The sequence below is a fragment of the Eutrigla gurnardus genome (assembly GCF_963514095.1).
Source record: "Eutrigla gurnardus genome assembly, chromosome: 2".
Lineage (NCBI taxonomy): Eukaryota > Metazoa > Chordata > Actinopteri > Perciformes > Triglidae > Eutrigla > Eutrigla gurnardus.
The window spans coordinates 7,203,686-7,220,711 of NC_139916.1; the positions used below are offsets into that span (position 1 = coordinate 7,203,686).

The 17,026-nt window shown below is 37.4% G+C and overlaps 2 protein-coding genes across 4 annotated transcripts; one reads left to right on the forward strand and one right to left on the reverse strand.

Annotated features, from left to right (window-relative positions):
* Positions 1-273: 273 nt before the first annotated feature.
* On the reverse strand, positions 274-12,922 carry gnb1b (guanine nucleotide binding protein (G protein), beta polypeptide 1b). 3 transcript variants are annotated; one of them, XM_084039227.1, is made up of 11 exons: positions 12,769-12,922; positions 6,854-6,962; positions 6,668-6,706; positions 6,480-6,586; positions 6,203-6,266; positions 5,603-5,765; positions 5,437-5,503; positions 4,469-4,670; positions 4,130-4,346; positions 3,897-4,012; positions 274-1,975 (listed from the first exon to the last, which is right to left on the reverse strand). In XM_084039227.1, the coding sequence occupies exons 2-10, from the start codon at positions 6,908-6,910 to the stop codon at positions 3,906-3,908; spliced, it is 1,023 nt and encodes a 340-aa protein (XP_083895353.1). In that variant the 5' UTR covers positions 6,911-6,962; positions 12,769-12,922; the 3' UTR covers positions 274-1,975; positions 3,897-3,905. The 3 variants fall into 3 exon arrangements, with proteins under 3 accessions (XP_083895353.1, XP_083895352.1, XP_083895354.1); XM_084039226.1 differs by lacking the exon at positions 12,769-12,922 and adding an exon at positions 12,476-12,752; XM_084039228.1 differs by lacking the exon at positions 12,769-12,922 and adding an exon at positions 8,436-8,456.
* LOC311027399 (calglandulin-like) lies at positions 7,118-16,985 on the forward strand (the record flags this gene model as incomplete). Its single annotated transcript, XM_084031415.1, has 5 exons — positions 7,118-7,162; positions 14,555-14,729; positions 15,886-16,030; positions 16,245-16,345; positions 16,868-16,985. 5 exons carry the CDS (start codon positions 7,118-7,120, stop codon positions 16,909-16,911), a joined length of 510 nt encoding a protein of 169 aa, XP_083887541.1. The 3' UTR covers positions 16,912-16,985.
* Between the last annotated feature and the right edge of the window lie 41 nt (positions 16,986-17,026).

A 17,026-nucleotide genomic window follows, 5' to 3' on the forward strand; every position in this document is an offset into this window, starting at 1 on the left:
AGATACATGTAGTTTAACATACCTGAAATAAACCCTACATTTAAGTAAATCCCTCCCACAATAAAGTATAAATTCAACTGTATGTTGACCTCAGACGCTGGATATTTGAGTCCTGATTATGGCAAATTCAAATTCATATTTTTATATAATTGATTCCGTTTCTGGTCAGAAAGCAGAGAAAATTAAAATCTAAATAAATGACATTAATATTCATGAAATATGTACACATGAAACATCCAGTGCAGCTTTTAGATTCAACTCAACAAAAAGAGATCTCAAACAGCTTTTTATTACATTTTTCAATCAATAACAGTACAATTTAGTACAGTATCTATCTTGCATCCAGCTCACCGTGTAACACCAACAGACTGAAATGAAATACAAAAAGTGAAAAGGTACATAAGGGTGCAGAGCTCTATAATATTAATGAAACGAGAAAAGGGAATCCATCTCAGTTGAATTGCATTTTCACTTGTGGCCACACACGAATACATCACATTTATTGTACATCATTGCAGAAAAAAAAGAAAAGTGAAAATATGTCACAACTTTAACAAAAGTGCTTCTGTATTCAGTGAAATGTTGTCATTCAGATGCTCTGATTTTCAATTTAAGACCAAGAAAAAATTTTTTTTACAAAAGTTTTAGTATGGACAGTATATGAGGACGTTTTTGTTCCACTGAGTGTGAAGATTTGGAGAGAAAAAAAGACTTGTTAAAGATAGAATTCTTACAATGATTGTTATAATTATAAAAATTGGCATCAATAGAACTGGTAAGCATAATTTACACTAAGTATGCATTATCCATTCTTGCTCACATCACGTGCATAGCGTTACCAGTTTTAGTACATGTTGTATGTAGAATTTGAGCCGAAAAGAAATTGGCTTCTATTTAGTTCGATCAATAGGTTACTCTCCTTTCAGGAAAAAAAAAAAAAAAAAAAGATTTTGCACCATTGAAAGCAAGTCTACAGCATGCACATCTAAATTAACTCATGGCAGACAAAATTAAATGTCTTAACTTAAAACATCAGACCATTATTTTCAGACATTGATTTGTACATTTCATTCACAGAGTTGCAACTGCAGTCCCAAGCAAAGGAAGTGTCTATTTAGTCAGGTGAGGTGTTTCACTCAAAGTGGATACTAAACACAATCCCCCCCTCCCCCCCATCAATATAATAAAATCCAGCCATGCCCCAATTATCTCAGCACCTACCTCGCAACCCAACCCCTTCCCACCCAAAGTCAAAAGGCATGTACAAGAATTAAGGGGGTTAACTGGATAAGTTACTCGTAATAACTCCTTTTGTACTGGAATGAGCATTCATAACTTATAGCATGTGCTTGGTTAGTTAACATAGTATTAGTTGAGAGGCAAAGCTTCTTCATGTGCAAAAGGCTGTGATGAAAAGAAAAAACAGCTAGTATATAAATACATCATGGACATTTTGAAAGCTGCTCGTGTAATATGATCCAAGCTTTTACTTGCATGTTTTCTCTCATCTGTCTTAAATGATTTAACTGGATTAGAAAGACAAGCTGTAATTCAAACATATCTAAAACCACTAAAGAAATATGACAAAAAGAAAGCCATCAAGAATAACAAACCATCAGAATAGAATTCTTAAAAAAGGGAAAAAAAAGAAAAAAAAAAGTTAAATAATTTGTACAATTACACTCCAACATTTGCTTTCAAGACGCACACATTTGCATGGGATGATAGTGTTGTTTTCTCTTTCAAGGTAACATAAAATGGTCCAAGAAGGAATGCACAAGTTTCTGATTTGATACCACAGGAGATCCTTTCTTAACTAGGTGATAAACAATTGTGCTCTTCTTTGTGTAGGAAAGGCATTGGTTTCCCTTCGTTTTTGTGGTGTCCAAGTCAGTTTAAACAGTGTTGAAGAAGATGCTGTGAACATTCTGAAGTTGTAATGGTCTTCCAGTCAACTTTGGAGTTAAAAGAACATCTGGGAAACAAAAGAAAAATTAAAAATTGTGAATTTAACCTTTCCAATTAGATTTACAATTTAGCCAATTTAACCTACAATTTTATGAACTAATTAGCAAAGATCTTAAATGTTTTTTGTAGATATATGAAAATGTAATTTTAATCTGATTTCATTGTTAAAATTTCACGGTGGTGTATTTTACAGTGAAATATTCCTTTCTACAGTTCTTTTGGCAGAAACGCCTCAACAGCAACAATTCTTCACTTATCTGTGTTATGTTGGATATGAGCTATTTAAACAAATATCTGCATGTGAATGTAGAATCTGTAGGTAATGGGAAAGGTGCTTGTATTGGAAGCGTTCTGGTTTTCTTTTGGACGTCGGGGCCTTTGGTTCAAGGTAAACAGTCCGAGTGGAGAGCAAGAGGTGGGTTGAGTAGTTAAAAACTCCACTCAAGTTAAAGTACTGTTACTTTGCAAAAAAAAAAGCACCTTAGTAAAAGTAGTAATCAAAATAACTACTTGAGTAAGAAAACAAAAGTATTTAGTGAAAAAAATACTTGAGTTGTGATATAAAAAAAACTTTAAAAAGTCTGTACTGCACAATCATGCTATGGTCCACTATTTGTCTCACGATAACTCGTCAACATGTAAACCTAGTGGGACAGCTTACTGAAATTATGTGTCTGCAGTTTTTTGGAGATAATAGCCAACAAGCATAGGATTGGGTTTTAGTCAGGGAACAGTTGATTTATAAAAGATAAGATTGTTTTTCCCCCATAGATGCTTAATCATGTCACTGTCGCACAGCTTCTTTGCCCCAACTTCTTTGTGACAACACGCACATAAATCATTGTCGCTTAATTTGAGCCGAGCCATTCTGCTTGGGGTTGAGTAACCTGTATTTATTTGTGATGGAACGATAAGTCGGCATCTCTTAATTGTGTAGATATTTTTACAGGACAGAAACATTCCCAGTTTTTATCTCATGTCTGAGTACAAAATATTACATTACTATTGCAATCTTTTGCAAGACTCTTAAAAAACTATTTTTGCTTGTTGTCTTTTATATTATTATTTTGCAAATACATCAGCAAATAATGTGCCTAATTGACCATGTCAAAAAGTAATTATAAAGAATGTTAATGTGTTACAGTGTCGACTCCTTAAACTACTGACAATTTACTCAAACAAAACAAAGATACTGCAGTCATGTAAGGGACTAGCCTAAAAGTAACTTGTTACTACCCATTCCTATGCGATGCAAGGGAAAAATGCAATTTAATTTAGATTTTTATTAGTTAAAACTATTAACTGGGTGTAAACTGCCTATTTGTGAAACAATCTGGTTGTAGATGTCATCTCTTAACTCCATTCTCGCGTTTCAAATTGCAAATCCTACTGTAAACAATGACCGGTGCACGGAAGAGGAAGTCTTGGCCCGGATATCAGTTTTCCGGATATCTGCTTGCTACGCTGGACCCCCAAAATATTGACCCTTAACCTCAGAGGCTAAATCATTGTCAGACCAATTGTTTATGATAGACCAATGGATGAGTTGCAAGATTGTGTTTGATATTACTGCGAGCCTTTTTGAGGCACACTAATTGAGTACTGTAATAGATGCAGTCATGTCAGAAGAGAATGCCAAGATGCATTAAAGCCAACAGGTGTCTGAACTAGGCAGCCCAGCAAAAGACTAAGAAAAAGAAAGACATTTCATTGAGCCAACAAAGCTCTTAAACCTCAAAGGGGACAAAAGTAGCACAAGAGCACATGAGCTTCCACTCCAGCCAAGCAAAAGATGAGGCTTCAACAAATGTGCAATTACAGGTTTAGGACTTGTACTTTACTAGGAATAGAATAACCTTAGGTACAAATGTAAGAAAATCTGAAACAATAATAGTAAAAATAATAATAATAATAAAAAAAAAAAGAACCTTCAGGCTTCAATTCCAGATCTTCAGAAAACTGTCCCAGGATCCCGTTGCAACTGCCATGCCATCATCGGTAACTCCCAGGCAGCTAACGCGGTTGTCATGTCCTGCCAACACACCTAGACAAGTACAACAATTGTTATTTAGTTTTTTTATCACTTTGTTTTGGTAATTATTATTTTATAAAATAGCATTTTTGCAAAAATATTCCTTGAGATCATGCTTTTATTAGTTACCAGCACGGTCAGCTTTTAGTGTGTCCCACACGTTACAGTTGAAGTCATCATATCCCGCCAGAAGAAGACGGCCACTCTTTGAGAATGCAACGGAGGTGATGCCACATATGATATTGTCATGAGAGTAGATCATTAATTCCTGATCAGCACGCAGATCAAACAGCCTGCAGGTGGCATCATCAGAGCCCGTGGCAAAAGCATTGCCATTAGGGAAAAACTAAAAACAACAAAAGAGATTCATTAATCATTAATGCAAAATACAGGAATAGACAAAAGAAGAACCAGCACAAAAATGAACACATCCTATGCAGTACAGATTTTTTTTTTTAAATTACTTACACAGATGGCATTGATGTCAGACTCATGGCCAGTGAATGTCTGTCTGCACATGCCCTCTCGAACATCCCAAAGTTTAGCAGAGGCATCACAAGCACCAGAGACGAATAATCGTGAGTCAGGGGCCAATGACAGGCTCATGACATCACCTGTGTGTCCAGCAAAAGTGGTTGTCTGCTGGCCAGTCTCAATGTCCCAAAGTGCACTGTTAAAAAAAAGATATATATATGTCAGTTGGTGTTTCTAAATATGGCTTTAAAATCTGGCCACTTCCTCTGCTCAATGAGAGAGGGAGGGAGGGAGAGAGACCAAGAGAGTGAGTAATGATGGCCAAGTGAGTTATACAGTGTAGAGCTGCCTTAATAAGAACAGTAAAAAAAAAATGTAACTGCGGTTGCATTTCAAAGCACAAATAAACGTACATCTCCATACAACTCTGCAGGAAGGTGCCGTGTTGCCAGATTTTTAACGAAAACAGTCAAAGTACACGCTACACCCTGCCCTCTGCTGGTTTGTGTACCTCGGTAAACAGACACACAGCTACTCTGCACACCACATAGGAGATAGGAGCTATGTGCAATGTAACAACCCGTTCTCATCCATCAAATATGTCCGCTTTGTATCAGATAGAGGTAAAAAGGGGGGCTTGTGCCCTGGTATTTGACACAGAAGGGTTTGACAATGTGGTAACGTTTGACAACCTGAACGGGCTGCACACTGTGGGCCGTTATTGGCTGGAGGTTACACCACCAGAGAGAATAGAGGCAGAAGACAGGGTCTCTGTAGATACAGACACCGCCACACAGTCAAAGTGGGTCATAAGTAATGATTTAGAGAGAGATTTTTTCTTTTCAAGGAAATCCTTGCATGTTATGCCTTTATGATACTCTGTTTCAACAGCTTTTGTACAAAACTTTTGACTTCATAGCAACAACATATAACAACTCGATATAGGCAATCCTTTTACTTACCAAGTGGTATCTCCAGAGCTTGTAACAATCTGGTTGTCATCAAGGAAGCGACAACAGGACAGGTATCCTGATATTCAAAGAACCAACAGAGGAGTTGTTATTGTGGAATTTCATGTCAGATATTGCAGGAGCAGTGAAAAAATAACGAGAAAAGTAGATCATGTACCTGTATGTCCAGCGAGCTCACGGCTCACACGTACATTTCCCTCGCGTGTTTTTAGGTTGTAAATGGAGCAGATGTTGTCTAAGCCACCACAGGCCACGTAATTTCCTGAAGGTGCATATGCGCAAGTCATGACCCAGGAAGATCGGAGTGGGATGGCATGAACCTACAACAAATGTGACACACAGACATACACACTTTAATTCACAAGTCAATTTTACAGTATTTTTACAGTAGCTGGTAACTTAAAAATACGTTTTCATTTTGGAGAGCAACCTTTTTTGAAAAAAGTTCTCATAAGGTGACTTTTGACACCCTATAATAAAAGGTTCATGTTGCAAAAATAGTGTGGAGGGAAACTATATGAAAAGGCTTAACAAAGATATATAGTCATTTATGTGAAGTACCAGAAATGAGTCCAATATCATTCATCTGCATCTGCTTTTTCAGCTCAAGTTTTTAAAATGCAGCAGTTATTACTCTAACATGCCTTCATTTGCAGGTCTAAACTGCTGCAGATATTACTTTGCATTTAAATTACTATAAATACATTGTCATATTGAACAATTACTTTATTAATCCCAGTCAAAAAGTGTGACATACCTTATTTGTGGTATAGCTGTCCCAAATAATGAGTTTGCCATCTTGAGAGGCACTGACCAAGAGCCTAAAAATGACAACAGTGATATTAACACCATAACACTCTTACCAGTCTTATTTTATCTAGAATTATAAGCCAAACGCAAAGGAAAAAAGGACTGCAACGTAATTATTCAAGTCAGTGGTACAACTCATACATTTAGACATACTCTTTTGAACTTTGTTCAACATTTGAGCAGCCAAAACAGAACACAAATATGTAAACAAAGTCTCCCTTTACCTGGAATCTGTTCCCCAATGCATGGCATAGATTTTAGCCAAATGACCCCGCAGCGTTCGTCTTGTACGCATCTGGATACGGCCAACGGGGTCAATGTTGGCTGTGATCTGCAAAACATGACATACTCATAGTTAATTTAAGACCAGATGCTTTTTAGCTGAGACAAAGTCCATAATGTTAAATGTTACCTGTGATAGTGTGGCATCTGCGCATGCTTTCCTGGCATCCTGAATAGAAGAAAAACACAAATCCTTAGGGCAAGATTTCTCACATACATCTGTTATACATGTTTACTCAACTTGTTAATGATATTTTACCGATAATTGATGGTATGGCATATAAAAAGGTGTTAAAAAAAAAAAACTGCCACTTACTCTGATCTGATTTTTGAGCTGCTCTGCCTCTTGGCGTAACTGGTCCAGTTCACTCATTTTATTCTGCTTTTTCAATTACCTTACTCCAGCTACCGGGGCACTTGTTGATCTAGAAAAAGAAGAGAGGGAAGCACTTTGTTAATTTGCATAAATTGTCAGACATACAAATTGTATTCTTTGGGGCGTTATTGCCTTTATTATATAGAACAATCGAAGATGGACAGGAAAGGGGGAGATAAAGGAGACGTCATGCAGTAAAGGGTCATGATTCGGACGCAGGCTCAGGACACAGAGCGCTCACTCTACCAAGTGAGCAAACGTAGCGTCCAAATTTTCAGCATTTTAAATTCAGGTGATATTTTCAACCATGAGCAAAGTGTGTCGGACAAAACTTAATCTCTTAACAGCAGATGGTAATTGTAACGATTCAGGAGAGCTTCAGTCAGTGCATGGTCACTTGAATTAAATTTAAAGCAATCAAATGGTTAGCCTACTAGTACCTAATATTTTTAACACCCAGGTTACTGTTCAACCTTACTTTCATACCTCAATGTCGCCAACATAATCCAGACACATAATTTAGGTTGGCAGACAAATCCTGTCAAGTCATGACTTTCCAATGATCCAAAAAGCATTCATTATCCTGTTGACCTCAATCCCTGTGATATAATTTTAACCAAGTGATCAATAAGCCACTTACATTAATACAGACAGAGCCTCAAGGCTGTCTCAATGTCCATCTAATAGAATACATTTTAAAGAATAAAAGGCATTTTCCAAACATCATAATATCTTGTGCTACATCAAGGATCCATTATCAAAGCAAAGTAATACATTATTGCAATTACACTCATTTATAGGGAAGCCAAAACAAGGACCGCAAATTCTCCAGAAATATTTTGACCTGTCTGAACACCGACTCATTTTACATGGATTGCGATATTATATATTTATGAAACACGGAAACCGTATTTAGTTTTGCAAATGACGCACAATGCAAAAACGTGACCACAAACAGTTGGGAACGGCTTAATGAATATATTATCTATTAAACAACAACAAAAAATGTTAATGTGCGAATTTGTGTGTTTAAAATTTTATTTTTTTGTTTGTTTGTAGAACTTAATCAGATGCATTGATTATGTCTACACCCAGATAATGGCATACACAAAAATAGAGTACACACTTTTTGTAATATCAATTGGGATTTTGTACAGATTAAGTAAGAACACAGTTCAGTTAATTTTAAAAATGACCTTTCTGGAGATAATTTGCATGACATTGGAATATAACAACCCTGAATCCACATTTACTATTCTGTAAATACACGCTGACTCATCACTTATAAAAACTAGTCTGTACAAGACCCCTTATATCTTAACAAAAACAATATAACAGATGTTTGCATAAGTGAAGCAGCTTTGCAATATTGCTATATTATTATGTTGAAAAAGTATAATTAATATACCTAATAAACTTTGATAAAAGAAGCCTATTATCTAATTCAGATTTATCACAGATTGCAAATACCAATGCACCAAATTGTCCAGTTGGACCTAATTTGTCTTCCCAGTTACCTTACCTGGTATATTTCAGTCAGGAGGTCTATGTCACTGGAGGTTCCAAGACAAGAGTGAAAATCTTCTCTACCTGACCGTTATCCTTTAGGTTCCCTGATTGGTTGACCTTTTTAACACAGGTTATCCTCTTACACTCATTAATCTACAATTAAACCTGTCATGGAATGTCATTGTGCAGTATTATCAAGTGACAGCAGAATGCCAATCTCTCCTTACAGAGAGAACCTGAAAATATAACTGATATTTGAAAACAATATTTTCAACTTCTCTACAATTAATAAACATTTTGATGAGAAAATTAGAGTTGAATCAGTGATGCAGATTTGTATTTTTCTGTCCCTACAGTATAATGAATGTATGAACATGTAATTACCCAACAACAGACGATGACATTTTTTATTCAACTCTAAATTTAGCTTTCAAATGCATTTCTAATAATCAAATTAAAGGCTTTTAAGGTAAATCTCTCACTAGTAATTTGTGAAATCCTTGAGCGTTATTAATTTAATTTAGATTTAGGAAACTATTAAACTCACACTTTGTTTGATCAAATACGATGCCATTCATTTGACTGTATATTAAACTGCTATGGCCAATACAAAAGTGTCATAGACTTGAGGGATTTTATAGGCCCAAGTTCTAAATATTCCACATTCAGAAATATTATTTCCCATTGACCTCAGTGGATGCTTACAGTTAAGGAGTTCCTCTCCCTCATCACTTCTCCTTTCCAAGCGCCTGATCAGGGTCAGCTGACTGCATGATAAACAATGAGCAGTGGCAAACAGCTTGGAGTTGCAGCTCACTCTCTGTTCTCAGGTCCCTTAAAGGGGAAATCCGGTTTTAAATGGATTTTGGATAATGCTTAGCATGATATAGAGTTTGAACGTTCATTGGGCAGGGGAAAAAAACCCACTAATCGGATGCATTCTAAACTAGCCTGTTTTAGCCGATCCTTCCGAAATGCCAACAGTGGTAGCAATAGGGGCATCTCTCATGGTAATAAGAAATCGCTCATTTTAAACCATTTACGAGGCTCAAAGTAGCTCGACACTTCTTTGGTAGTATAATGAGGGTCCTAACATATAAATCGAGGCATTGACAACTTTGTAAATGTGCAGAGAGTTTAAAAAGGACTGTTTATACAGACAATACCTTGAGTTGTTTAAATTAAGTCCCTACAAGTCGATTGACGAACGCATGTTGTTGACAGAAGTAGGAGTGTACACGTGAACACAGAGGGAAAGAAGACGAAAGCTGATGCAAGCTGGAGTTTATAGAGATGGCAGAGTAAACAGATACTGAATATGACGAAGAATTCTAAGTCGAGATGCCATTTGAATGGGTCCTACTTCCGTCAACAACACGCAAGATTTGTGTTGGTCACAAGGATTGGCTAAAACAGGCTAGTTTAGAATGCATCGGATTAGTGGTTTTTTTTTGCTCCCCAATGGACGTTCAAACTCGTTATCATGCTAAGCAAATCCAAAATCCATTTTACACCGAATTTCCCCTTTAAGGGCAGTCTGTGCCTGCTACTTTCAAAAGGTGTCTCTTACATTTCCAGTCTAAATTTTTTATTTTATGTATTTCTCTACAGTAGTTTATATCTGTTCTCAAAGGACAAGTCCACTTATCTGTACTGTTATACGACGATAATGCAATGTTTCGCTGGTCTAAAGCTGGATCATAGAAAAAGCTATAACCAGCAATATCACTGAGCAACAACATAATCCGAAAAGCTAAAATCCTCCGTCAATGAGTCTATAATCCTATCCATGTCCACTAACATAAACAGCTGGCAAAGCCAGCCCAGGCATGAGAAATATGCTTTCCCAATCATAAAAGGATGAGTTTAATCTTAATTCTTTTACACACAACATGCTTAAAGCAAGTGCCTGGATTTTCACACTACCAGTGAAATCACAAACCACGTTCAGTCCCTCTCTTTCAGCTGTCCAGTGTGACCAGCTACTCTACAATAAGTACCACTCTTGCTTTAATAAACTAACACAACATTGCTTTTTCAAGTAGGCGGGCTGTGTGTGTGTGTATATGTGTGTGTGTGTATATATATATATAAAATTAATTTGCAAATTGCAAATACAATTGCCAGTGGCACACTTAAAAGTAATGTAAAGAGAACATGTTAGGGTGCTGTAGATATAATATAATATAAAAACACAAAGCAATCAACATACCTAACGAGTATATTTTCTAAATGTCTGTGCAAGTCTGTGCACCGGTTTAATGTGCTATACTGATAGTTGACTTAGTCACTGTGTGCAGTACTGTGATTTGCCTACAACAGTCGACTAGTTTGCATTGTATTTGAATAGCTGCTGGATAGCTGTCTCAGTCCGTTTGTTACTCTCATATAGAGGGCTGGGCTACAGAGGCTCTACACATATTTCAGGGGAAAATAAGTTGCAATTCAACACTATAATGTGACAATATAATGAGTATTAGACTATTAGTATCTGACTACGACTAATCAGACATATACAATCACCGAACGATCCACAGTGTAATGATAATATGACTTGCACTGATGGAAATCTGAGAAGATGCAGCTAAACGCCATCTTGCAGACTGCTGTCCGCTAGTTAGCTTGCTAGCAGGCAGGCTTGGCAGTGTAGGCCTGCAGGCAGGGCAGAGCTAGTACCGAAGAAAGCGATGCACTGTCTCTTTATATTAGCAACAATATCGCTTGTGATTTAACAATGTCTTGAAGACGAGCGAAATCGACATAAAGTTTCCTGAATTGTATTACAAATTAAAGCTCGTAGCATCTAATGCAAAAAAACCGTACCCACAGCCACTTAAAGGTAGACTCAGCTGCTCTTCCGCAATTACACGGAGTGCTATGTAGTTAGCTACTGAGCCAACATAGCGGGTAAAGCGACAAACGGTGGTTACGTGTCCTCCAGAAATCCACTTACTTACATACTAATAATCTCGTTAAACCCGACAGCGCAGTTAATTTGATTACGACGCATCAGTATATTTATTTGATTCTCCAACCTTAAGTGGACCTGAGCCTGTAAAAACTGCAAGGTCGGACGGCGATGGCCTGTTTGACATCAGTAAGCAACAAATGCAACGACAGATGCCGGCGATTTATCATAAAGAAGTTAGATGACCATCTATCGTCCATAGCTGCATAACTACTAATTAGCTAACTCGTCATAAATAACCAACAATTCTAACCAGAGTCAAAGGCGCCGGCGCGGCCGTTCCGTTGCAGGAAGGCAGCAATATGCTAACTTATTACTTCGGGTTTAAAAAAATAGGGTGTTAACGCGGCTACAATACAACGCACGGTAATAACAAGTAGCTGATGTGTATATAAACAGTGCAATTTCCCCGTTAATCGGCGATGCCGGCTGCTCGTCTATTGCCAATAAGCAATATTTGTTGTTAATTTGTTTACGGGACGTTTATTGTTCCAGCCCAACCCAGTGTGTCATCAACTGACAGCAACATCTTCAAATGTAACATTTCGAGAAACGTTACAAAGCAACCCGCTGCCAACTACGAAGCCTGATCACTTACAGTTGTCCACGATTCCTTTCGGCTATTAACTACCCAGTACTTTTAATTGCTGTATTTTAGGCCACGAGCACCTCCGCAGGGCCATCGCCGACATCAAGCCTCACTGGTCAACGTTAACGTTACTTCAATGCCAGCCAGCAGCTTTCGCTAACATTAACAGTAGTTAACCTAACTCAATTTGACTGGATGGATAAGGCAGTTGTGTGAAATTCCATTTTTGTGACAACCCGCCGTCCACCGCAAATACTTAGCACCAGAATACACCGTTACAGACACTCGTGTACCTTACCCACTTTGCTCACGATAAAATCGCCAACTTAACGTTAGCTAACCGTTGCTAACCAAATGGCTAGGAAAGCGAGCTATCGCTAACGCTACCCCACCCCCGGACAGTTCCAATTCCTCCACAATTCATTAGCTTATGGTATTAACATTTTACTGTGGAAGGTGCGGAAGACGCGTTGTCCGTTGATTTATTTCACCTTACCTGATTCAATTTGCGTTTGATTTTGCGTTTTGGCATTGACTGGAAAGCGAGACGGCGTATACCTCCACGCATCGACGAACACCAAAGCGCTAGCTTACTAACTAGCTAGCCAGCTAGCGTTAGTTTTTCCGAGGAGCAGCCCTTCCCGAACGCAGGCTATGGCTAGGGAGCTTGACAACCTCAGTCAACCAACCGGAGAGGGGAGGGGAGGGGGGAGAAATCACACCCACTAGCCTTGTACCGAAGACCCAGTCCATGCAGACGAAAAACGCTAATCTTTAAAGTCACTATACCTCATTCAACAAGACAGCCTACAGTCTCCCTTTTGCCAAGCTTAACATCTGCCCTTTCCGTAGTAACACTCTCGTCCGGCCATCGAACGACGAGATGGGGAGAGATGGGCGCGGTAACCCTGCAGTCAGCGCTGGGAAACCCCACGCTGCAGCAGCGATGGCCAGAGAACCTTCGATTGTTTTTTTAAAAAAAAACCTACAGTTGGATATTATTAATCACTTCGAATTATGTTTTAGCGCTTCAAATGTGCTAGTGTGTGTTTATTGGAGTGGAATAAAAGCCAAGTGGACACGGTGTCCGTTTGTTTTTGTTTTTTTTTACTACGAGTGAAAAAGGCTGGGTCAGTTAGTCGGGCCCCAACTTGGCTCTTAAAGTAGGAAGTGGTAGTAACGTTAATGATTTCAGCAGTGCTCCGGCTAATAATAGCACGGTCAACAACATAATCTGGCCATAGTTAATTGGGAAATAGTGTGTTCTCGTGTTAATGTGTAGCCTGTGTGGTTTACTGTGTTTCTCAGGTACGTGCATTAAGAATAGGCCACACATAATAGACGCTAAAGCCAACGAACTGCTGATACTAGTTTTTCTGGTGTAGCTTATTTAAAGGAAGTTTTCACAGTTAAATCTCCCCTCTTTTGTCTGGAATATCAAATGTTCATACATGATCTATGCACTGCTGTTACCTCACACAAATAGTAGGTTATGCATGAAGTCTCTCAACTTATCTTTCTATGTGAGAGGAAAAGAAGTAGAACTCTAATTGAAAATAAGTGTAAGTGGACCATACACTTTGTATAAAGCATCCATATATGAGGGTTGGAACCATACATATACTTTATACAGGCTATACAGTCTATGGAACTCACATAAAAAGCTTCTGTAATTGTCTTACATGACTTCCTTTGTGGCTCAAACTATGGCAAATTTACAGTTGTATTTTTTCATTGATCAACTTTCTAACTTTCAAATAATGTAAATAGTAAATCCCAACCTTGATAAAGTCTGTTACAAGCTTTCATTTAGGTTTAATGTGTCTTACTTTATTGCATGTGCCGGATTCATTGCCCTTCCTCTCGACTAACAAATGTGAAATTCTTAATGTTCCCATTGCAATGTTTGGAAATAACTCCTTGTCGTTGAATGCCTCCTTATTTGGTCGTCTGCTTACACGAGAGTAACTGGGGGCTGCACGAAAAACACCTGCTAATGGCTAACAGCGGGCTAATTGCAATTCCCATAAGTGGACCATGTGATGTTGAGGTCAGAGAATGTATCTGATCATTTTCAAATTTTTCCTTTCTTCGTTGATCTGTCTCCAGTCTTGTCTCAAGTAATTTGAGAGTTGAAATAAAACACCATATTTCAACTTATTATAAGTACGCCAAACCAGTTATCTTCCAATGTTATATTCCAGAATAACTATGATGTTTACCATTTGTTAGTTGAGATCAGTTACCAAATATTCCTCATGGGTGATTAGCAAGTCCATCCATAAAAGGCCACAAAGCATGCTTCTGTAAAACTCTGGGGAAAGAGCATAAGAAGTGTCATAACGACGAGGCCAGGACCTCCTTTCATTCTACAGTAATAGTTGCCACAGAGCTTGTCCTCAGCTTGTTTCGGACCGCCAGAAAAAATGGTAAGAACCTTATAACACAGAAACTAACTACAAAAAAAAAATGGTTTGTTCTATTTAATAATGTTAATTCCAGAAGATCTGCTGCACATCTTGTTAACATCAAGTACTTGACCTCCCTAAACATCTCCCTTTATTTTTCCTTCCAGGCCAGCAAGTTAACACATGAGCAGATCACAGAGTACAAAGGGGTTTTCGAGATGTTTGATGAAGAGGGAAACGGAGATGTGAAGACACAGGAGCTGGAGCGGCTGATGAGTTTAATGGGGATCAATCCTACAAAGAAAGAGCTCGGTCAGATGGCCAAAGATGTGGACAAAAATGGTGAATATCTAATATCTATAGACTTAACTCGGCTTCTGTGACAACATGTAGTATAACAGCCCTGCCATATATTTTAAAGCATATATTTATTTTGTTTAGACTTTGTCAGAAAGCAGCTGATTCAACTTTATTTTTGACACCATTGGGTGGTGTATTTCACTGTGTTTTATTATAAGATGGTTCAATTTCCGAACCAACACCTTGAAATGCCTTGCATATCTTAAGTTAAACCCTGACCAAGTAAGTCATGAAAATGCTTGATTGGATTCTGTAATGATAGCCTGGCCATTAACATTAGTTTAAGATTAAATGGATATTTGCCACTTGTTCTGATAAGACTTATTTGGAATTACTCTTTGCAGCCGATCAAATCAGAATTTTACTCATATTTAAATCTACAATTAGGACTTTTTTAACTAAACTTTTTAAGAACGTAACATCTTCCAAAGTGCATTATAAAAAAACATGATCTAATACCGCAGTATTCCATTTTTCCTGCAGGTTATCACAATGAGCACTAGGTGTCGGTGTTTCACTGTGTGATTAGGGTTTTGTTTGACAGTGGGTGCATCCCATAGTTGCGCCACACACACACACACACACACTCACACACACACACACACACACACACACACACACACACACACACACACACACACACACACACACACACACACACACACACACACACACACCAGCAATCACCTCAATCTCTAGTCACTATCACGTGACTTGAACATCAGCTTTATGAAATATTGCACCTTGCTAATTCAAGGAGGAAATCTTTTTAGTTGACTTTTTTTGGTCTAACTTTTATGTCAAATTAAGTTCCCTGAACCATGTGTATGAATACTTAACTTTCCTGTTTCTTATTTTCCCTTCTCTTTCTGAACTAAAAGGGAGAAAGAAAAGATATAATGCATTTATATTTATTCTATTTTGGGTATACATTCAGTTTGGTGGGATGATTGTGGTTCGATAATTGCAACAGCTACATTGCACTTGATTCTTTTTTATTTCGCTGCACATAAAATCCCATGATCTCCAATGTTTTTCTCTTCTATTTGTAGTATGCATTCATGTTTACATCAACATGTCTTTCCACCAAACTCTCAAACCAATGTTGTTTAAACTGATTATTTTTGTGACACTTCAGGTAAAGGGATATTTAACTGTGACAGCTTCCTGGGTCTGATGGCACTGTACAACGAGAGAACCAAGAACCAGGATGCTGAACTCAGAGCTGCTTTTAAAGTATTTGACAAAGAGGCCAAAGGGTATATCGACTGGAACACGCTCAAGTAAGAATAAACATTTCCCCTTCCCTAAACGAGGACGCATTCTTTATCAACTCTTATTTTCACTGGATTATAGTGAACTGTCAACCATATGATGAATAAAAACAAATTACATTTAAAAGAAATGATGCCCAACAGTTTGTTTTTACTCAGTCATAACATTATTGTGTCATCATGCTCTTTCAGTGTTTCTTTCATGTTTAACATTCATTTCCAGATATGTCCTGATGAATGCAGGGGAACCACTTAATGCGATTGAGGCAGAGCAGATGATGAAGGAGGCAGATAAAGATGGAGATGGAACCATTAATTATGAAGGTTTGAATGTTTATTTCACTGGCCAGAACCACTTTAAAACATGTATTTTGTTGAAAATAAAAAAGTTAAATCCATTATGTTTTTAGAAATGTCTGTCTGTCTGTCTGTCTGTCTGTCTGTCTGTCTGTCTGTACCTACGTATGTAAGTATGTATATATTAACATTCCATTACTTTGTAAATTTGTGTTAAAAGTTTGTTAATATTTCAGTGTTTCAGATTGACCTTGGAACGAATGTGTATTAAGAAATTGAATAACGAAAACACTCAATCCTTAGTTTACAATATTATAGTTTTCTGTGACAAGGATTGTAGTTATTTACGTTTGTTTTTTATATTAAAAACGTCCAAATACACTTGTTAATTCAGAGATAATCTTTAAAAGGAATGCGGTGACAAGGTAATATATATATATATATATATATATATATATATATATATATATATATATATATATATATATATATATATATATATATAATGAAAAAGAAATATAATACATTTTCTGATTCTAACCTTTTCAGAATTTGTGTCAATGATGACTGGGGACTCGTTCAAAATGAGCTGAAGACTGGATATTCTATTACAATTATGAGACAAATCTATCCTTTAAAAATGTTCTAGTTGTTCAAATGGAAAAGTGTTTAAACACATATCTGTGTACAAATAATTCAAATCCAAAT

What these genes read in the sequence shown, in the direction of transcription:
- gnb1b (XM_084039227.1), bottom strand. Translation starts at nt 6,910, where the DNA reads ATGAGTGAACTGGACCAGTTACGCCAAGAGGCAGAGCAGCTCAAAAAT. An exon ending in CATTGGGGAACAGATTCCAG is followed by an intron (nt 6,267 to 6,479) that starts GTAAAGGGAGAC and finishes TGTCATTTTTAG; the next exon opens with GCTCTTGGTCAGTGCCTCTC. An exon ending in CTGACATCAATGCCATCTGT is followed by an intron (nt 4,347 to 4,468) that starts GTAAGTAATTTA and finishes TGTTGTTTTTAG; the next exon opens with TTTTTCCCTAATGGCAATGC.